Source organism: Geotrypetes seraphini, chromosome 10 (assembly GCF_902459505.1).
Source record: "Geotrypetes seraphini chromosome 10, aGeoSer1.1, whole genome shotgun sequence".
In the NCBI taxonomy this organism is placed as follows: domain Eukaryota; kingdom Metazoa; phylum Chordata; class Amphibia; order Gymnophiona; family Dermophiidae; genus Geotrypetes; species Geotrypetes seraphini.
The window spans coordinates 140,659,091-140,677,125 of NC_047093.1; the positions used below are offsets into that span (position 1 = coordinate 140,659,091).

Sequence of the window (18,035 nt, forward strand, 5' to 3'; positions counted from 1 at the left end):
GATGAAGTTAGCCTGTTGGCAGCATCTTTGAACATTTTTGAGTATTTTCGAGACAATACCACCCTAGAAAAGCTTCTGTGAACATACTAATTGGTTCCCTGACGCAAGATCAAAACGGGCCACGTCGGAATCTGTGATCTGAGATAAGTTTGTTACTTTTGAATCTGTAGCACCATAAGACTACGTTAGACTGTGCTTTGCAGCCAAAATAAATTTTTTTTTATACTTATTGAATCACACTGATATGCGATGTTTGGGTGGTGAGGCGATAGGCTTGGGGTTCACCAAGGGTATGCTCACTATTTCTGACACCCCCCCCCCCCCCCCGGTCTCTCCCATGTTTCAGAAAGGATGAGAAAGGCTTACCCCACCTCAGCATGGCTATCACTGTTACTGAGGCTTGGGGTTCGCACCTTGTTTTTTGCCTCCGTGTCTCTGAACGTATGCATTATTTCAAGTTGGTATAACTTCTTAAAAGAAGTAAAATTTAAGTACTAGAAGAGTGATTCTATTTCAGATTTGCCATATTTTCTTTAATCACTCATATAACACACAGTACCAAGTCTGTGATCCCCCTTTTTTATTTTTGAGTCAGTTACCCTTGAGCTGGGTGACCAGGAAGCTAGCTGTGGAGTAGGGTTGCTGTTAGGGGATGCAAACAGGAGAAATGGTTTGTGCCTCGTGTCTACAGGGTTCCCAAGGCTCGCTGAAGGAGATATAACCTGCTGGTGTGCTCTGGGGCTTCCAAATTGCTGTCCTAAGATCCAGTGAGTTCTACACTGGACTACTCTGGACCTTATCAGAGGTAGGTTGTTGATTGCTCCCCAACCCCCTTATAACTTGGCTGGTGTGGGGAGGAGGGGGAGGACAGCATCATGGTGAGAACTGGTACAATGTCGTGAATCAAAACTAAACCCAGTCGAGAAAGTAAGGCTAGGAAGAGAGGAATACGTTGGCATCATCGCCAATTCAGGATGGACCAGGATCTGGGCCCGGATGCAGGTATGTGCTGCATCCGGACTGAAGGGAGAAAAGAGGCCAAGGTGTCGGTGTCTCAAGACACAGTACCTCTTCTTAGACCCAAGCACCCTACTGCTCCCATCGAGTTGGCAGGGGGGGGGGAGGGGGGAGGGAGGGAGGTTGTGTTTCCCTTGCCTAGAGGAATGAAATGTGAGCGAGGATAATGAGTCCTAATCCCTGGCTCTCCTGCTGATAGTCTGTGTGAGGCACTGGGGAGAGTTACTTAAAAAAAAACCCAAAAAATTACTCTTAGAAAATCATAGTGTCTTAACCAGAAAGGCAAATCTCAACCAGTTTGCCTCATTAAATGATTGCAATGAGTTCTCAAAAGTGTAGACCCTTGAATATATAAGCACTTTTTGAAAGGAGGAAAAGCCTCTGAAAAATAACCTGTTGCAAACTGATTAAACAGGACACAATCTCATTGGCATAAAATCCTCCTTAATAATGCTTTGGATCAGATTTAAATAATACTTTACTTCAAATTTTTATTTTAAAAAAAACTCATTCAACCAAACATTTCAGTTCCAAGTTCAATAGAACTTCAAGTCAAAAATGTTATCCCATCCACAAACAAATGGGTTCCAGCAAAAATATGAAACCTTTACTTATCTTGACCAAGGAGCTCGTTCTCCTTTTCCAGCGGAGGGTGGTTAGGGATGTTACTGCTTGTAAGGACACCGGTCCTGCTTCCGGGCTTCATTTTCCTGCCCAACGCTGAGCCCACGCCAACGGTGGCCAGCCAGTGTTTTACTATGGCTGCGTTAGGGCACAATTGAGCTAGTTGAATTTGTCGCATAAACTCCATGTTCACTGGCAAATGCCAGAGTTACTTTCTCACCAGAGGGAGGGGTGCCTGCTTCTTAATTATTCTGGAAGCCTTGGTCACTAAGAGAAGTTGCAGACAACTTGGGTAGTGTCGAGAGGGTCATTTCCTCATAGACTGTGGCCTTTAGACACACATGGATCACCCTCTTAAATAAGGCACATCTACCTCATCCATCCACCTCTTAAAAATCTCTTCCTCACATCATTCACCCCCATAGAATTCAATGGCATCATCCAACATTTTATATATGAGCAAGTTCCATTGATGTCCTTCAACAATGCCTTTAGCCGATACATGACAACCTGGTCCTTTTTTGATCAAACACATCCAACTTATTTCTAGGACTGAGGTGAGGCACACTCTCCCCTTTCCTGAATATAAACACAGCTTTACCAGTGCACCTCACTCCTGACCCGAACCATCCCCCCCCCCTGTTATTTCCATACTGAAACTCTCACACATACCTCTGCCAAAGCAGCTTGTAAGGGGTTACAGGCTGTACCAGAGAAGGGAAGGGGTACCCTTGGATCTGTGACCTTGACAAGTAAAATGTGGCATCCCAAATCCATGTGCAATCAGATCTTTGTTGACATATATTTCAATTTTATTAGGCTTGAGTTAAAACTTCTATTTACAGGTTTATATTTTACAATACGTTGGAAGAAATTTTGCTTCCCTCTGTGTACAGCTGAATTAACCACAAAAATATGTAAGAAGCATTCTGTACTGGGACAGACAGAAGGTCCATCAAACCCAGTATCCTATTTCCAACAGTGGCCAATCCAGATCGCAAGTACCTGGCAGAAACCCAGAAGAGTAAAATAGATTTCATGCTGCTTATGCCAGGAATAAGCAGTGGATTTTCCCCAGGCCACCTTAATGATGCTTCATGAAGTTTTCTTCCAGGAAATTGTCCGAACCTTTTTTTAAATCCTGCTATGCTAATCACTATTACCACATTCTCTGGCAACAAATACTTGTCTGACCATGGGAAGAGAGTTCAACTTGAACCTTTCATCTGCCTTCAAGTTAATCTACAAGTTTATAGGTAATAAAGTAGCCCACTGTTGGCCTACCCCAGTCCTTTAGAATCCAAGAGAGCCTTGGTCTTTATTTCAAGAGAGCCACTGTAGAATATTCCTGAGGCGATTCAGTCATGCAGCTGCTAGACTCAAATTCAGAGTCATTGGCCTTGGCAGCCCTTCATATTTGGTAGGAGAGAGGAGACTTGGCCAGTTTTGGCATCCCCTGAGGTGGCCATGTGTGAAATGTCAAGCTCTTTAAGGTTCTTATGGCTCTTACATTCCAACTTTTGCTCTCTAAAGAAGATCTTTTCTGATTGGTTCTATGGTCACATGGTCATCGCCATCATGACAAGCAGGCCACGATCTGAGTTTCTAAACCTTCGATTACACTCTATATTGAGCTTTGTTGATTAAGAAACAGGTGAGGTCTACAATACTCAGCATGCACTGCGGCTCTATAAGTGACCTAAGGTTACAGGTAGTATAATGATCAGACCAAAATCTTACACAGAGGTTGGATACCTGTGGGCTTGTTTATTTCTCCTTCTTGCTTTGTGTAAAAAAAAAAGTCAGATAATGTTAAAGTCATATTTGAAAAAGTGTCACCGGTATGTTTTCATGTTTCCTCTCCGCCACCCTGTTTTCATGCCCTACACCTCAAAATCAAAAGCAAAAAACCGGGCCCAACCAAACACTTACAATTGAAATATTGGGTCCAACCATTTGAAAAGTTATCAATACGATTCCATCCTATCTTAGGTTCTGTTGCTTTTTTTTAGGGTTGTTTGTCTCTGTCTTCTCCTGGTGTATAAAAATATCAGTCACCCTTCCCTACGGCAAAAACTGTTTCCATTGGAAGTCCACTGAGTTGAGTGTCAAAGATGCAAGAGCCCTTCTCTTTTTATTTTGACTAAGAGAACACCTCCGCTAGAAGAAAGTTGCCATGCCCGGGTCCTGCTTAAGTACTGGTTCCTTTATTCAAGCAGTATTCCCAGGGTTTCTTGGGAAGAGCTGGGAGCGACAAGAGGATAAAGCACCCTCCTCCAAAGATGAGGATACCTCCGGCGGCGGCAGCACAGGCCACGGACCAGGAGTATTCATATTCTACCGGGACGGAGTGATCGCTGTCTATCAGCCACCTGACAGCCCCTCGGAAAACCGCCATGCAGATAAGAACCATGCTACCTGCGAAAGACAAGATCCAGTTATAAATTGCACCATTCTTCATTGATACTTATCAGGTATCCAAATTTAATCATAGAAACACATAAACAGAGAAAAATGGTGGCACATAAAGACCATACAGTTATCTGCCCATCCACACCAGCTATTAATCTTTACGATCTCTTGCTCTCTGTTATAGAGCCTACATGCTTGCTGCATGCTTTTTTGAATTCTGATTCAATCTTCGTCTCTATCACCTCCAGTGGGAGATCGTTCCTCTCATCTACCAGTAAGGAGAATTCAAGTTTCAAGTTTAATAAACTTATCAGTCTTCTGAGCAGTTTGTACATAATAAAATAGGGTAACATAGATTAAAACATACAGGACCTACTGGAACAACAGGATTAAGGTAAAGAATTACATTATATAATAGGATAGAGAGCTATATTCCTTAATGTCCCTTGCAACATCATCATTCGTCTTTCAAGATCACCTATCCTTGGTCTCATCCACATCCTAGTTATTATTTACCATCTCTCAAAATCCATAATTATCGATCGTACATTTTTTCTGCTAGCATCATTCCCTATCAACCACCATTCAATAATATATTATTGTTATCAATAGTTATCCCTAATTGCTTTCACTTGTCATCATGCATCAGTTGCCATCATGCATCAGTGGCCATCATCGACCCTCATTGGCTGTCACTGCCATCACCACTGTATGTTGTCATTGACTGTTATCACCATTTCATTGGTTGTTATTACCATTCATTGGCTGTCATACCACTTGCTGCTTTCATTGGCTGTCCTCCTCATTCACTGGTTGTCATTGACCATTCACTTCTGTCATTGACTTTCATCACAGCTCATTGCTGTCATTGGTTGCCATCCCTTCTCATCTCTGTCATTAGCTTTCATCACCACTCATTGCTTGCTGTCATCGGTTGTCATCCCCATTTATTGGTAGTCATCACGACTCACTTCTGTCATTGGCTGTCATCACTACTCATTGCTGTCATTGGTTGTCATCCCCCACTCACTGCTGTCATTGGCTGACATCACAGCTCATTGCAGTCATTTGTTGTCATCCCCACTCATTGGTTGTCATCCCCACTCACTGCTGTCATTGGCTATCATCACAGCTCATTGCTGTTATTGGTTGTCATTCCTTATTATCTCTATCATTGGCTTTCATCACCACTCATTGCTTGTCATCCCACTCATTGCTTGTCATACTACTCATGGTTGTCATCCCCATTCATTGGTTGTCATCATGACTCACTTCTGTCATTGGCTGTCTTCACAGCTCATTGCTGTCATTGGTTGTCATCCCCACTCACTGCTGTCATCGGCTGTCATCACAGCTCATTGCTGTTATTGGTTGTCATTCCTTATCATCTCTGTCATTGGCTTTCATCACCACTCATTGCTTGCTATAATTGGTTGTCATCCCCATTCATTGGTTGTCATCATGACTCACTTCTGTCATTGGCTGTCATCACACCTCATTACTGTCATTGGTTGTCATCCCTTCTCATCTCTGTCATTGGCTTTCATCACCATTCATTGCTTGCTGACATCGGTTGTCATCCCCATTTATTGGTTGTCATCACGACTCACTTCTGTCATTGGTTGTCATCCTCACTCACTGCTGTCATTGGCTGTTATCACAGCTCATTGCTGTTATTGGTTGTCATTCCTTATCATCTCTGTCATTGGCTTTCATCACCACTCATTGCTTTCTATAATTGGTTGTCATCCCCATTCATTGGTTGTCATCATGACTCACTTCTGTCATTGGCTGTCATCACAGCTCATTGCTGTCATTGGTTGTCATCCCTTCTCATCTCTGTCATTGGCTTTCATCACCATTCATTGCTTGCTGTCATCGGTTGTCATCCCCATTTATTGGTTGTCATCACGACTCACTTCTGTCATTGGCTGTCATCACTACTCATTGCTGTCATTGGTTGTCATCCTCACTTACTGCTGTCATTGGCTGTTATCACAGCTCATTGCTGTTATTGGTTGTCATTCCTTATCATCTCTGTTATTGGCTTTCATCACCACTCATTGCTTGCTATAATTGGTTGTCATCCCCATTCATTGGTTGTCATCACGACTCACTTCTGTCATTGGCTGTCATCACAGCTCATTGCTGTCATTGGTTGTCATCCCTTCTCATCTCTGTCATTGGCTTTCATCACCAGTCATTACTTGCTGTCATTGGTTGTTGTCATCACCACTCTCTTCTATCATCACCACTCATCGCTGTCATAGGTTGTTATTGCCATTCATTCTTTTTCATCACCACTCATTGCTATCATTAAATCAAAACTGTACCCCACTGGGAAATAACATTATTAGAAATTTAATTTTTGTTCTTTTTTTTGCATTTTAGAAAACTCATTTTCCTTACCAGCAAGGATAAAAAACAGAGAGGCGGGCTTGAGAAGGAACGCCACCCCTTTGCCGAGAGCCATGGTGATACATATAGAACCCAACACCATTAACACAAGGCTGATAAGGGAGAGAACAGCGGCTGCGATGCTCAGATCTGGAGAGAGGGAAAAAGAGAGAAAAAAAAAGGCTTATGATCCAGGGAATCCTAGAAAACCAACTGGTCGAAAGTTACCAGGAGTGTTAGGGTTGGTGAGTATGGACAAATGATGCCATTTGAACATGACTGACAGTAGTAATATTTCCTGTTTGGTTTTATCTCATCCATCTGCAACAACACATTATTTAATTTTGTTTCGTAAGGTTGTTTTTGTAGCTTATGAAACAATAGATATGAAGAAATAATGAAAGCGTCATAAATCCAAAAAGCTATAACAGCACAGAGAACAGTAGAGCACTACCAGTGGACATCTCTTAAGTAAGTCAGAGAAGGCTCCTTTCGGCCCTGGGACCTGGGCACTCTGTTCCTAAATCAAGGCTTGCTACCTGTTCTCCTACCCAGGATGCACAAGGTTGGGTGCTGGGAAAATGGGTGCCATCTTGTTCATAACTCAGAGGGGAAATTACATAAGAACATAAGACCTGCCATACTGGAACAGACCGAAAGTCCATCAAGCCCAGTATCCTGTTTCCAACAGTGGCCAACCCAGGTCCCAAGTACCAGGCAGAAACCCAATGAGTAGCAACATTCCAGAGCTGAGATTGTGATGTCATAATGCCTCATTCTACCAATGCCTAAGAGCCAACCTCACTAGTGATGTCACAATACTTGGCTCACATAAGAACATAAGAGCTGCCTTACTGGGACAGACAGTAGGTCCATCAAGCCCAGTATCCTGTTTCCAACAGTGGCCAACCCAGGTCCCAAATACCTAGATAAATCCCAAGAAATAAACAGATTTTATGCTACTTATCCTAGGAATAAGCAATGGATTTCCCCATGCCTTTTCAATAATGGCCTATGGTAGGGTTACCAGATTTTAGTTAAATAAAATCCAGATCCATAGCCCCGCCGCATTCCGCCCATGTCACGCCCTAGCCCTGCCCCCAGCCTCACCCCCCTCAACCTGTTCTCTTCAGTCGGGAGGGCATCCGTGCATGCTCAGATGCAATGCGATGATGTCAAATGCGCTGCATCGGCGCATGCACGGATGTCCTGCTGACGCGGTCCCAAAGAGGAAGCTTTTCAAAACCTGGACAAAGTGCCGGGTTTTGGAAAGCCGTCCGAACGCCCGGACATGCCCTCTAAAAAAAGGACATGTTCGAGTAGATCCGGATGTCGGATAGCCCTACCTATGGACCTCCGTTTTAGCAATTTATCCAAACCTTTTTTAAACCCCGCTAAACTAACTGATTTCTCTACATTCTCTGAAACGCATTCCAGTGTTTAATTACAAGTTGTGGGAAGAAATATTTTCTCTGGCTTATTTTAAATCCACTACTTAGTAGCTTCATCGCTTGTCCCCTAGACCTGGTATTTATGGAAAGAGTGAACAAGCGATTCACATCTACCCTTTCCACTCCACTCAGTATTTTATAGGTATATCACTCCTGAGCCGTCTCTTCTCCAAGCTGAAGAGCCCTAGCTGCTTTAGCCTCTCCTCATAGGGGTGTCGTCCCATCCCTTTTATCATTTTCAACCTCTGCGTGTCTAGAGAAATAGCTGCTGAAACTCACTTCGCCAGCCGTTTGCTACCTATCTCCTTCTCTGGGCCATTGTGCCCCGCTTGCATTTGGGGCTAGAGATGCCAGAGGGGAGGCAGTGTACCATCAATCTGTAGGGTCTGGATACTCCTGTCTGATTTCTACCTTTGTGCGTGGTCCGCTGGAAGATCTGTGCGCTCTCGCCAGTCGTAAAGAATTTAAAGTAGGAGCAGTTGGCTTCTGAAAGAAAAAGCACAAGGAATTAGTTTGGTTCCATGCAGGGGTGTGCATGGAAAGCAATTTTTTCATTTGTTTTCCTTTGCAGATGCACTGGTCAGTGTAGGTATTTGTTTTCAATGGACATTCTTCTTTGCAACACGCCCTGCAGAGTGCCGGGAATTTCTAAAACCAACATAAATGTCTCCTTTAGGTTTTGGGGCGGTTGTGGATGGGAAAAGACATAATTAAGATGGCTCATATTTACTTATTGGATTAGAATGATAGAACAGCCCTAACCAAATGCTGGATGTCAACTAAAAAGGATGCAGAGAAAAGATTGGGATCATTGTATCTCCAGGGTAAGAGGCTTGGGAAGGGTGAGGGCTAGGCTGTATCTGTAAGATAAGAGGCCTGGGAAGGGTGAGAGGGTGGGGTCTGGGTTGCCCTGTCTGTAGGGTAAGAGGCCTGGGAAGGGTGAAAGGGTGGGGTCTGGGTTGCCCTGTCTGTAGGGTAAGAGGCCTGGGAAGGGTGAGAGGGTGGGGTCTGGGTTGCTGTATCTTTAGGCCTGGGAAGGATCCTGTATATGTAGGTAAAAGTCCTGGTCGGGCCTGGGTCACTGTTTCTAGCATAATCTGGCTACCCGGCTGGGAGGAGCAGACAGTATACCCATGTCTGTTAATGGAGGGTTACGTTTTAAAGTCTGTTATAGCCACACACAGCCCTGCCAGTCCTCCAGCTCCTTCCCTGCAAGATGGCCACCCTTGTAGTACAGAGACGCAGACACACTTAGAGCTCTGGCTGCCAAACCGGTATTTGTGATTTCGGCATCAAGAATGGCACTGGAGAGATTCCCCACCCCCTTACTTTATATAATTCCAAAGTGTATTCATGTGTTTGGTGGGAGGGGGGCTCGAGAGTGGGTCATTAGCTTAGAAATATCTTTTTTTTTCCCCCTCCATTTTTAAAGTGGATCATCCCTTGTGGATAACCAGGTGTGCAGGGGTGGGTGAAGAGACAGCAGCATCCCAAATTATCTGAACACTGCCACCTTGGAATCACAACTTCGGTTTGCATCCCACATACCAAGGGTGATTTTTTAGGGGCTTTTACCCCCACTCCTTTTGGTATATTGTGGGGACGCTGAGGACGCCATTCTGAAACAGGGCGAGATCAACACACTGATTTCCTGGTCCCTGTGAAAGAAATGCTGAATCATTCACTCTCTCCCCTTTACCTGTCACAAATTAACCCTTATCTTAATTTAACTAGCCCTTATTTGGAAAGGACATCAGCCTTGGATAAGTGCAGAGACTCAGGGTTTGTCTGTCAACGTGTTAATCAGGCATTGCCTATGTGCAGAGTTGAGGGTGATACGATGTAAATGCAAGTGACTTTGTTTCCACCAATCATTAGACATGTAATCGAGGTAGTTACTATGATGTCAATAGCATAGAAGCATAATAAAAGGGGTTCAGAGCTAGCCACTGGCAACGCCTCCTTCCCGACTCGTATCCTGTGTGTGTTCGCTGTGTTCCATCCCTACAGTATATCATAAACCCTTTGGTCAGCAGCCTCAGTCCAGAATACCCCTGCCTAACTAGGGACTGGACAGGGTGGTCTTCTTATGCCTTGTGTGATGAGCGCCCCATCCCATTCACCCACACTGCCAAGTGCATCTAAAAAGCGTAGCTCGCTTGTATTTGGGATCCATCACTGGGGGAAACATGATAAGAACAAAGGAGTAAAGCCCAGGATCTACATTAATTAGGAGAGATGGGGATTTATTGGATCAGACTGGAGTTCTGTATTTGTTGCCAGTACCTATTTCTATTTGTTTGGGCCTGGTGCGTTTATATATAATGAAGAATTATCAGCACCACCTCAGATCCTGACAAATCTCATTTTAAAGCACCAGGTATTCGCTTGGGCAAATCCAGGACTGGCTCAGACTCTGCCTTCCTCAGTTGACCTAGGGTGAAAAAACTTTACATGCAGAAAATGTTTTTTTTTTAAATGACCCCGGTAAAGCGTGAGTGAAAGCTTCATGAAGATGTGACATTGATACTCGTAAAGCATGAATACAGCAGAGATAGCTGAGGAGCAGTTCTTCATCTAAACCCCATGGAGGCATCACTTCTAAATATCGAACAGGAATACAGCACAGACAGCTAAAGTACAGATCTCCATCAGAGCCCCATGCAGGCCTCGTACTGATACAAATAAAGCATGAATACAGCACATACAGCTGAAAAAGAGCACTCAGGAGGGAATTATCTTTTTTATTAAACATGTGGACAGTATACTAAAAGGTGTTTCACTTTTATTCCAAATATTTTTTGAAGGCCTAATAATCCCAGCCTCCTCCACCAGAGGTGCACCATACTGCCTCCCATGGAGTGAATCTGTTTGAATTCTCAATCTTACATTGAAAGCAGGGCATTGCCAGTGGGAATTGTGGGATCTATGAACCCCCCTCCCCAAACCATCTTGAGTCCATCTACAGGAGCAGAGAATGCCTCCCGTCACCTTGTAATCACACTTTCAGATGAAAAAGAAACGTGCGTTAAAATACATCCAGTTAAACTTGTAAAAAAAAAAACAACAACTGTATTCCATGTTGTTTATCACCCTGAAGGTATGAAATTCTATTTGGAACAATTTGTGGCAAGAATTAGGAGCTAGGGATGTTTGTCCCCTCAACCCCATCCTTTGTAATAAAAATCAGAGATCAGTTACTAAGGTCTCTCGGAGGCATTTTTCTGAAACAAAAGTCAAAGCTGGAGACATGGAAAGAAGAGGCCAGGGGCTTTACCACTCCCTGTGATCATGAGACATGTAGAGGGAAAGCACCGGGCCTAGTGGGATATCCAGATTGTCATGAAATGCCAATGTACCATCATGAGGTGAGGCAGCTTGGCCTGCAGAAATGAATGCCACCAGCCCCTATGCTCCCCCTCTGGGTAGGGCACACTGGTTTCAGGGATTATTTTCTCCCATCACCTCTCCTGGCTTTATCCTCAGGTTGCTGTGACAGTGTGAGGCAAAGCCCCTTTGTTGCTGGATTTTGGTTCTGTCTTTGGGAAATTAGGGGCTGGAGGCGATATTGGGGTCCAAGCCTAGTTAGCCCACCCCTAACCTCTCTGCGATAAATTTGTAGGCTGGGAAAGGCGGAGTGCACATAGCCCCAGGATGTGTTCAGAGCCAGAGGTTTTGTAGACCCCAACATCCCTGGTCCAGGAAAGGGAGCAGTGGGTTGCATCCAGGCCTAAAACATTGAAATTTGACAAGCTAGTAGTGGCTACAATAGGCCACATCTATATACAATAAACTCATAATATGACACATTCTAATGCCTAATTAGAACTGGGAACCACTTCAGTGGCAAACCTTAAAATGGCAAGCATTCAGCATTACGGCGTACCTGTGCCGTAGCCACGGGTGGGCCCGGTTGGGCTCAGGCCTACCTTGCACAGCGCATCCTTGCTGTGACTGGCAGGGATCCCCAAGCTCCACCGGCTGAGGACTCCTGATATCTCTCCTTCCCTTCCCCTGCTGCTGATCTGGCATCTCACCTCCCTCCACCGCCCACCCCTACCCCATGCATAGGAGCTGACTGTGGGTGCTTGAGCAAACGCCTTGATTGTGTCCTGGGAGGGGCATTTCCATTGGGTTTAACACCCGCAGTCATTTTAAAAAGTTGGTTCCTATGTCCCTTTTAAAAACTTATTTATTCAATATATGTAGCCTGTCTTCCCAAAATAGCTCAGAACAGGTTACAAATTAGGTATTCAAGCATTTTCCCTATCTGTCCCGGTGGGCTCACAAGCTGTCTAATGTACCTGGGGCAGTGGGGGATTAAGTGACTTGCCCAGGGTTGCAAGGAGCAGCACAGGGTTGGAACCCATGACTTCAAGGGGCTGAGACTGTAATTCTAACCACCTTGCCACACTTCTCCAGCAAGTAGTGTTACCAGATTTTCTCCTTAAAAAAAAAAAAAGGACTTGTGGCCCTGCCCTGTTCCGCTCCCAGCCCTGCCTGCCTCACCTCTTCTTCTGCATGAGTGTGACATCTTCGTGCCGACGCAGCCCTGCTGCGCTTAAGGCTTACCAAAACCCAGACCAACTGCCGGGTTTTGGAAATCCATCTGCACACCTGGACAGTCCTCTAAAAAGAGGACATGTCTGGGATTTCCCTGACATCTGGTAACCCTAGGCATAAATGCTTGCGATTAATTTTTGGGAGTGCTATGGACAGATGAAAATATTCCATAGCTTTATGCCTAACTTCTAGGACCATCCCCTGATCTGTCCATGCCCCTCCCATGGCCACACCCCTTTTGAGTTGTGTGCTAGAATAGTGGCTAGGGCAGACACAAGTACGCCAGTGCAAGTTGTTGCCAATTAAATCCAATTGTTAATTGATAGCTCCTTGTTAATTACTTTGTGAGCGCATCTCCCTGTGCGCTCAAACTTTGGCGCTCAAATTATGGTGACCTATGTAGAATCCGGGGGAGTGTTGGTGAGTCTCTGTTCACTGTTGGAGACCTCTCAAAGTGAAGTTTTTAAAAGGTACAAGGGGGAGGGGTTGGAAATCAGAAGAGATGTTATATTGCCAGTGAGCAAGGGGAGGGTGAGATGTCAGATCATGGGTAGAGGGTGTGAGCAGAGAGAAAACTTCATGCCCACCTACTTTGGGCCCAGGCCCGCCCAAAATTGACCCTCTGGGTATGCTACTGCATCGTATGAGACATAAGAAGTGCTGGCCTTTTGCTCTCCTCTCTGGTCCTTCACTCTCCCAGCTTCAGTTTGTGGCAGGTCATTTTCATGCATAAATGGTCTTGTACTTTGCTAGTGGTCATATTTAGGGGCCTGAAAAATGTGGGTGGAGTTCGCCAGTATGCACCTTGATGATAAAAAGAAGTGAATTTACAGGTGTACTTAAATAATCCAGGTACCTGTTGTAGGGTCATGAAATGGTTAACTGTTGTTTAAAATATTGCTCTGGCCTACATAGCTGAAAACAGTGTTTAATCTATTGACTGCATCTGCCTAAAATGTATGTCCCTACCTTACCACATTGTAAGCTGAATAGATAAGAGTTTGAGCCATGATGTACCCTGCCCTTCTGTATATTTAACTGTAAGAGTTAGATAAGTGTCCTGCTAGTGACCTGCTAGTGTGAGCTTAGAACCAATGAGTGTTAAGAAAAGTAACACGTGAAAAGCTTTTTCTAGAATTCAGTTGTATAGCCAGAAAAAATGAATAAATATCTCTGTAACTTCCTGGTTTCGGCACTTCTGAGCCAGCTTGGAACTCAGGGGTCCAGCATACATGCTGTGAATAAAACTTGTACTTTCTTCATGCCTCTGACTTTGTGTGTCCAAGTGACCTTTCACTGTGAAGTAGTTTATGAATGCCCAGCAGTGCTTCTGTGTCTTTGTAAAATATTGCTTAATGAGGTGCCTTCCTGATAAAAAAAAATGACCCTTATGAATTCTCTTCTTTCAGCAAAGAGACCTCTGGATTTTAATTTTGAATACCGCCATCAATCTTTGGCAACTGGGGCATTGCAGTCTGCGGCAAGGCGCTGATTCTGTGTCCATCCACTGGCCCGACTACTACGGTGGCAATGCTCGTTAATGTCTCGCGGGCGACTCATCTGTGTCTGCATTCCATCTAGCTGACTCGGCCCTTTGCTGGACGCAAAAGTGGGATGGAGAAAAGTATCGCCCCTCAGACAGCAACAGTCCAACCACGTCACATGTTATCCCAGCCGTGCAACATGTAGGTTAGGTGGAGAACTGGATCCTGGCTCTTTCCCTGAGTAGGTCTTCAGCCCTTGTTATGGTCCAGACCTTCCCCTCATCCCAGAAGGACACAAAAATATTCAGGTGTAGGAGGGATGATGAGGAGCACAAGCTGCTGGGCCCTGCTAAACACATCCTAAGCACTGCTGGGAACAGCTGTTTCATGCCTCCAAAAGCACCATATCAATGACAGAGGGTGGAGAGGCCATGTTGATGTCATCAGCTTCCACATGGCTGGGAGTGGCCATTTTGAACTTCCAACACAGTCTGCCTGGGGGCAGCCTAGTGAGGTGGGGGGACTGGATAGAGATGTGGAGGTTCACTGTGTCTCCAGCGTGGTGCTGGGAGAGGCTTAAGAGAAGTGAAAGGAGAAAGTTCATCGTCGAATGCAGTTGTTCCCTGGGATGGAGGTAGGGGGCGGGGGAAACTCACTGGAACAGGAAATTGCAGGATTCAGATAGTATATCTGGAGGTCATATTGGGCTCAGTCAACAGTAAGATCGTGTCACTCCAGGACTGATATGATGGTTTAGTAGGGACAGACACTTTTCATATGTTTCCCTCTGGCCCCTGTCAGAGTTGGGGCTAGTAGACCACAGGACCGACATGTCTACTAGGTGAATTAGGTTGTTATGTGGAGTATTGAGATTCAGGGGGCAGCAAACAGCAGTGGGCAACCTAGGCGTTCCTCCTTCCAATTAACAGCAGGCAGAACAACTGAGGGCCTTCCATTTCCCTGCATGCTCTGATACAGGTTTCCTGTTATGGAGTGACTAGGGATGAGCAGCCTTCTGTATGCAGAGGTACTGAGGTCATGTGTTTCTTCGCTGTTGGCTGCCAACCTGCCTACCTGAGCTCTGGCTGTTCTGCACAGCTGCGGGGACAAGGGGAAGGAGAAAGGAGAGATGCTGGACCACCAGGTAAAAGGGATATGAAATGCTGGATGGCTGAAAGGGAATGGAGAAAAGAAAGGAGGAGATTGCTGGTCTATGGGGGTGGGGGATAGAAAGCTGCAGGAAAGTGGAGGGTGGAAAAGAGAAGGAGCAGTGAGATGCTGGGGAAGGGCGAGGGGAGGAAGAGGCTCTGCCTAACAGCTTTGCACCAGTCCTCACCTTAATATTGTGTGGGGGGAGGGGGTAAAGTCATCCTTGAGGCCATGTTATCTCTCCTTCTCTATTCCCATGCTAAGGCTTCCTGTGTTTGTTTGAGACTGGGTAAGAGGTGAAGGGCAGAGATTCCAGAGCATCAGAGGCATGAAATCCCTTGTAGACTAGCAAATCCCAGACTAGATTTGACCTGGGGAAACCAACTCTATCCATTCCATAGATTGGTAATTTCTTGGGGACCATCTGGCCTGTTGCTTTGTCAGAATATAAATAAGACAGACTTGTATATGATGGAAACTAAGTACATACACCCTTATCGTGAAAACCCAACTGGCAGCTTAGTTCCAACCCCAAGTACAAGGCTGACCTGGATGGTGGAAACCATTGCTATTGATGACCCATATCCCTCTCATGGCCCTTTAGAATAATGAAAACTTACACTGATTTAATGATTGATCTCCTGTGTAGAGAGGTAGACTGTTACAACCATAACATGCATTGGAGGCTTCACACTTTGTTCAGTTTTCCCCTACCCCCTACTTGCGCATCCCAAGATGCAGATTTTAGACTTGGTGTTGAAAGTTGAAGTCCCATCAGTGGGTGGCTGGCCGGCCTTACTTCATCTACCACACAAATGCCCAGGGCAGAGGGAAGAGTTGGTAATGGGCTGCCAGTGAATAGAATTGTTGACGGAAAGCGCTAAGTCAGTCACTGATAGTGTTCTGTTGTACACAGGGAGTTGAACTTGTGTTGAACTACAAGACCTAGCATGCAGTGGGGATGGCGAGTCATAGCCAGGATTGAATCACTGCTCAGTTAAACTGGTGTGAAGCAGCAATACTACCAGTGGGAGGGAAAGATAGTGGGAGGGTAATCCCATCACCCTCCCCAAGAGTGCCCTCCAAGAATATGGAAGGCACCCAAGAGTGGACCATTGCAAGACAACCTCTGGCTCTGGAGGACCCACATCACCATGAAGATTTTATACATGCGTTTCTCTACGTTGTCCTCTACTTCTGCTTGCTCCACCTGAGATACGAGCTCCGAAGAAAGGGGGACCCAATGTGGTCTTGTGATATGTTACATCATTGCTTGCACTCATCCTTACTGGGAAAGGGTCTAGGGAAGATGGAGAAGCTCTAGTCGGTGAAGAGCCACAGTTGGAACTGGGGGTCAGTAATTGGGGGCTTAAGACTTAGTTCATGTGTCTGGCATTTAGTGGCACGTGGCGGGGGATGATGAAATTGACTGGTCTTGTTTTGAAGGGCACCAACAGAAAGGGGAGCTCTTCTGAGGGAGAGGCAAGGGTGGGGGAGGGGGTTACAGGAGTGAGATGGGATAAAATGGAAACCTTTCCTACCTCCAGGGAGTTCGGCAGGGCCACAGGTCTCTCGATCTTCGTCCACGTTCTCCGTCCACACTTTCTTGTGGCAGTACTTCCAGAGGCCAAAGTGGGCTGCCTCGCAGGTCAAGCTGTGATTCTGTTTGTAGGCGTTCAACTCGACCCAGAACTCGGTGCCCACAGCCAGCACGGTCAGAGTCACCCCCACAATGGCCACGAAGAAAGCCAGCTTGATTTTTCCCTCCTGGGCATCAGTGAGACCTTTGTCCCGCTGCCCTCTCCCTGCCCTCATACGAGCCTCCTCCTCTTGCAGGAAAAAATTGGGCCACATCGTTTGTTTTGGAGGATTTGGTGTCGAGAAGCTGAAACCTTCAAGCTAGGGGACAGACTTCTTAAACTATGTCCCCTCCCCGAAAGAACGAGACAGCAAAGCTGAAAATCCCTCTGCGTCCTCCCGTGGCACCCCTTCCCCCTCCACTGCTTCTTTTGATCTGTCTATGCCTACGGTACATGGGCCCAATGGACCCCCTTGCCTGTAAGTTTTGATGAGAGAGACGCTCGCTCGCTTGCTCACACACGACAGCAATATGAAGGAATGCTTTGCCATAAGTGTCTGCCTCTCATGGATGTACAAACACACACACACACACACGCACGGCCTGGAATTAAACCCATGCACCTGTTCCCAGTACTCACACATCTCCATGGTGATAGGGTTATTTTAAAAGTCTGCCTTAAAGGCGCTCTGCTACCCTGCAAAGGGGATGGTAGAAGTACTGGAAGGAAGCAAGAGGGAAATGGGGGGGGGGGGCAGGGAAGAATAAATTTCTGTCTCCTCCCGTGCCCTCCCCCCCCCCCCCCCCCCCGGTGCTACTTTGGTGTGGTGGCTCTGCCAGACCCAGGCTGGGCCTGTCACCTTGATGTTGCACCCACATTGGGATGGCTGCTTCACCTCAGGTCAACCCCCAAAGAGGATTACCAGGCCTAGTGTTGCCCCAGTGCATGCAGGGAACTGTAGTTCTTGCTTTTCTTGAGGGACACAGAACAGCCTTTTCCTGCATTCAATATCAGGCCCAAATCAGCCTCTATGAGCTGATCTGGATAAGACAGCGGCACCTTTTGCTCACCTTGTACATATGTGCCTGGCATATGCTTTATTTTGCTATTTATAGGGTAAAAATTATCACTGTCACTTCACAATCTGCAAAACCCCAAGGGGGAGGGGGGCATCCTCTCAGTCAAGGAAAAAATGCTTTTCATTATCTCCCATACCCCTGGAAGTGTCCAGTGCCACCCCCTGTATTGTGGAGATGGGGTGTTATTTTTGTTTTCACTGCCCCCACCCCTTCGTCTCCCTGAGGATATCACAGTAGCAATTGGAAAGAGGCCGGAATTGGTGTAATTTCCTGATCTCT

At 45.8% G+C, this 18,035-nt stretch overlaps 1 protein-coding gene across 1 annotated transcript; it reads right to left on the reverse strand.

The window, feature by feature from the left end:
• Positions 1 to 2,414: 2,414 nt before the first annotated feature.
• Positions 2,415 to 17,227, reverse strand: CACNG6 (calcium voltage-gated channel auxiliary subunit gamma 6). Its single transcript, XM_033961970.1, has 4 exons — positions 16,639 to 17,227; positions 8,313 to 8,387; positions 6,463 to 6,600; positions 2,415 to 4,059 (listed from the first exon to the last, which is right to left on the reverse strand). Exons 1-4 carry the CDS (start codon positions 16,949 to 16,951, stop codon positions 3,833 to 3,835), a joined length of 753 nt encoding a protein of 250 aa, XP_033817861.1. The 5' UTR covers positions 16,952 to 17,227; the 3' UTR covers positions 2,415 to 3,832.
• Between the last annotated feature and the right edge of the window lie 808 nt (positions 17,228 to 18,035).

Coding starts and splice junctions, on each gene's coding strand:
- CACNG6 (XM_033961970.1), bottom strand. CDS start 16,951: ATGTGGCCCAATTTTTTCCTGCAAGAGGAGGAGGCTCGTATGAGGGCA. Junction 8,388..16,638: donor CCCTGCCGAACTCCCTGGAG/GTAGGAAAGGTT, acceptor TTTTTCTTTCAG/AAGCCAACTGCTCCTACTTT. Junction 6,601..8,312: donor CCAGCGGACCACGCACAAAG/GTAGAAATCAGA, acceptor CCCTCTCTCCAG/ATCTGAGCATCGCAGCCGCT.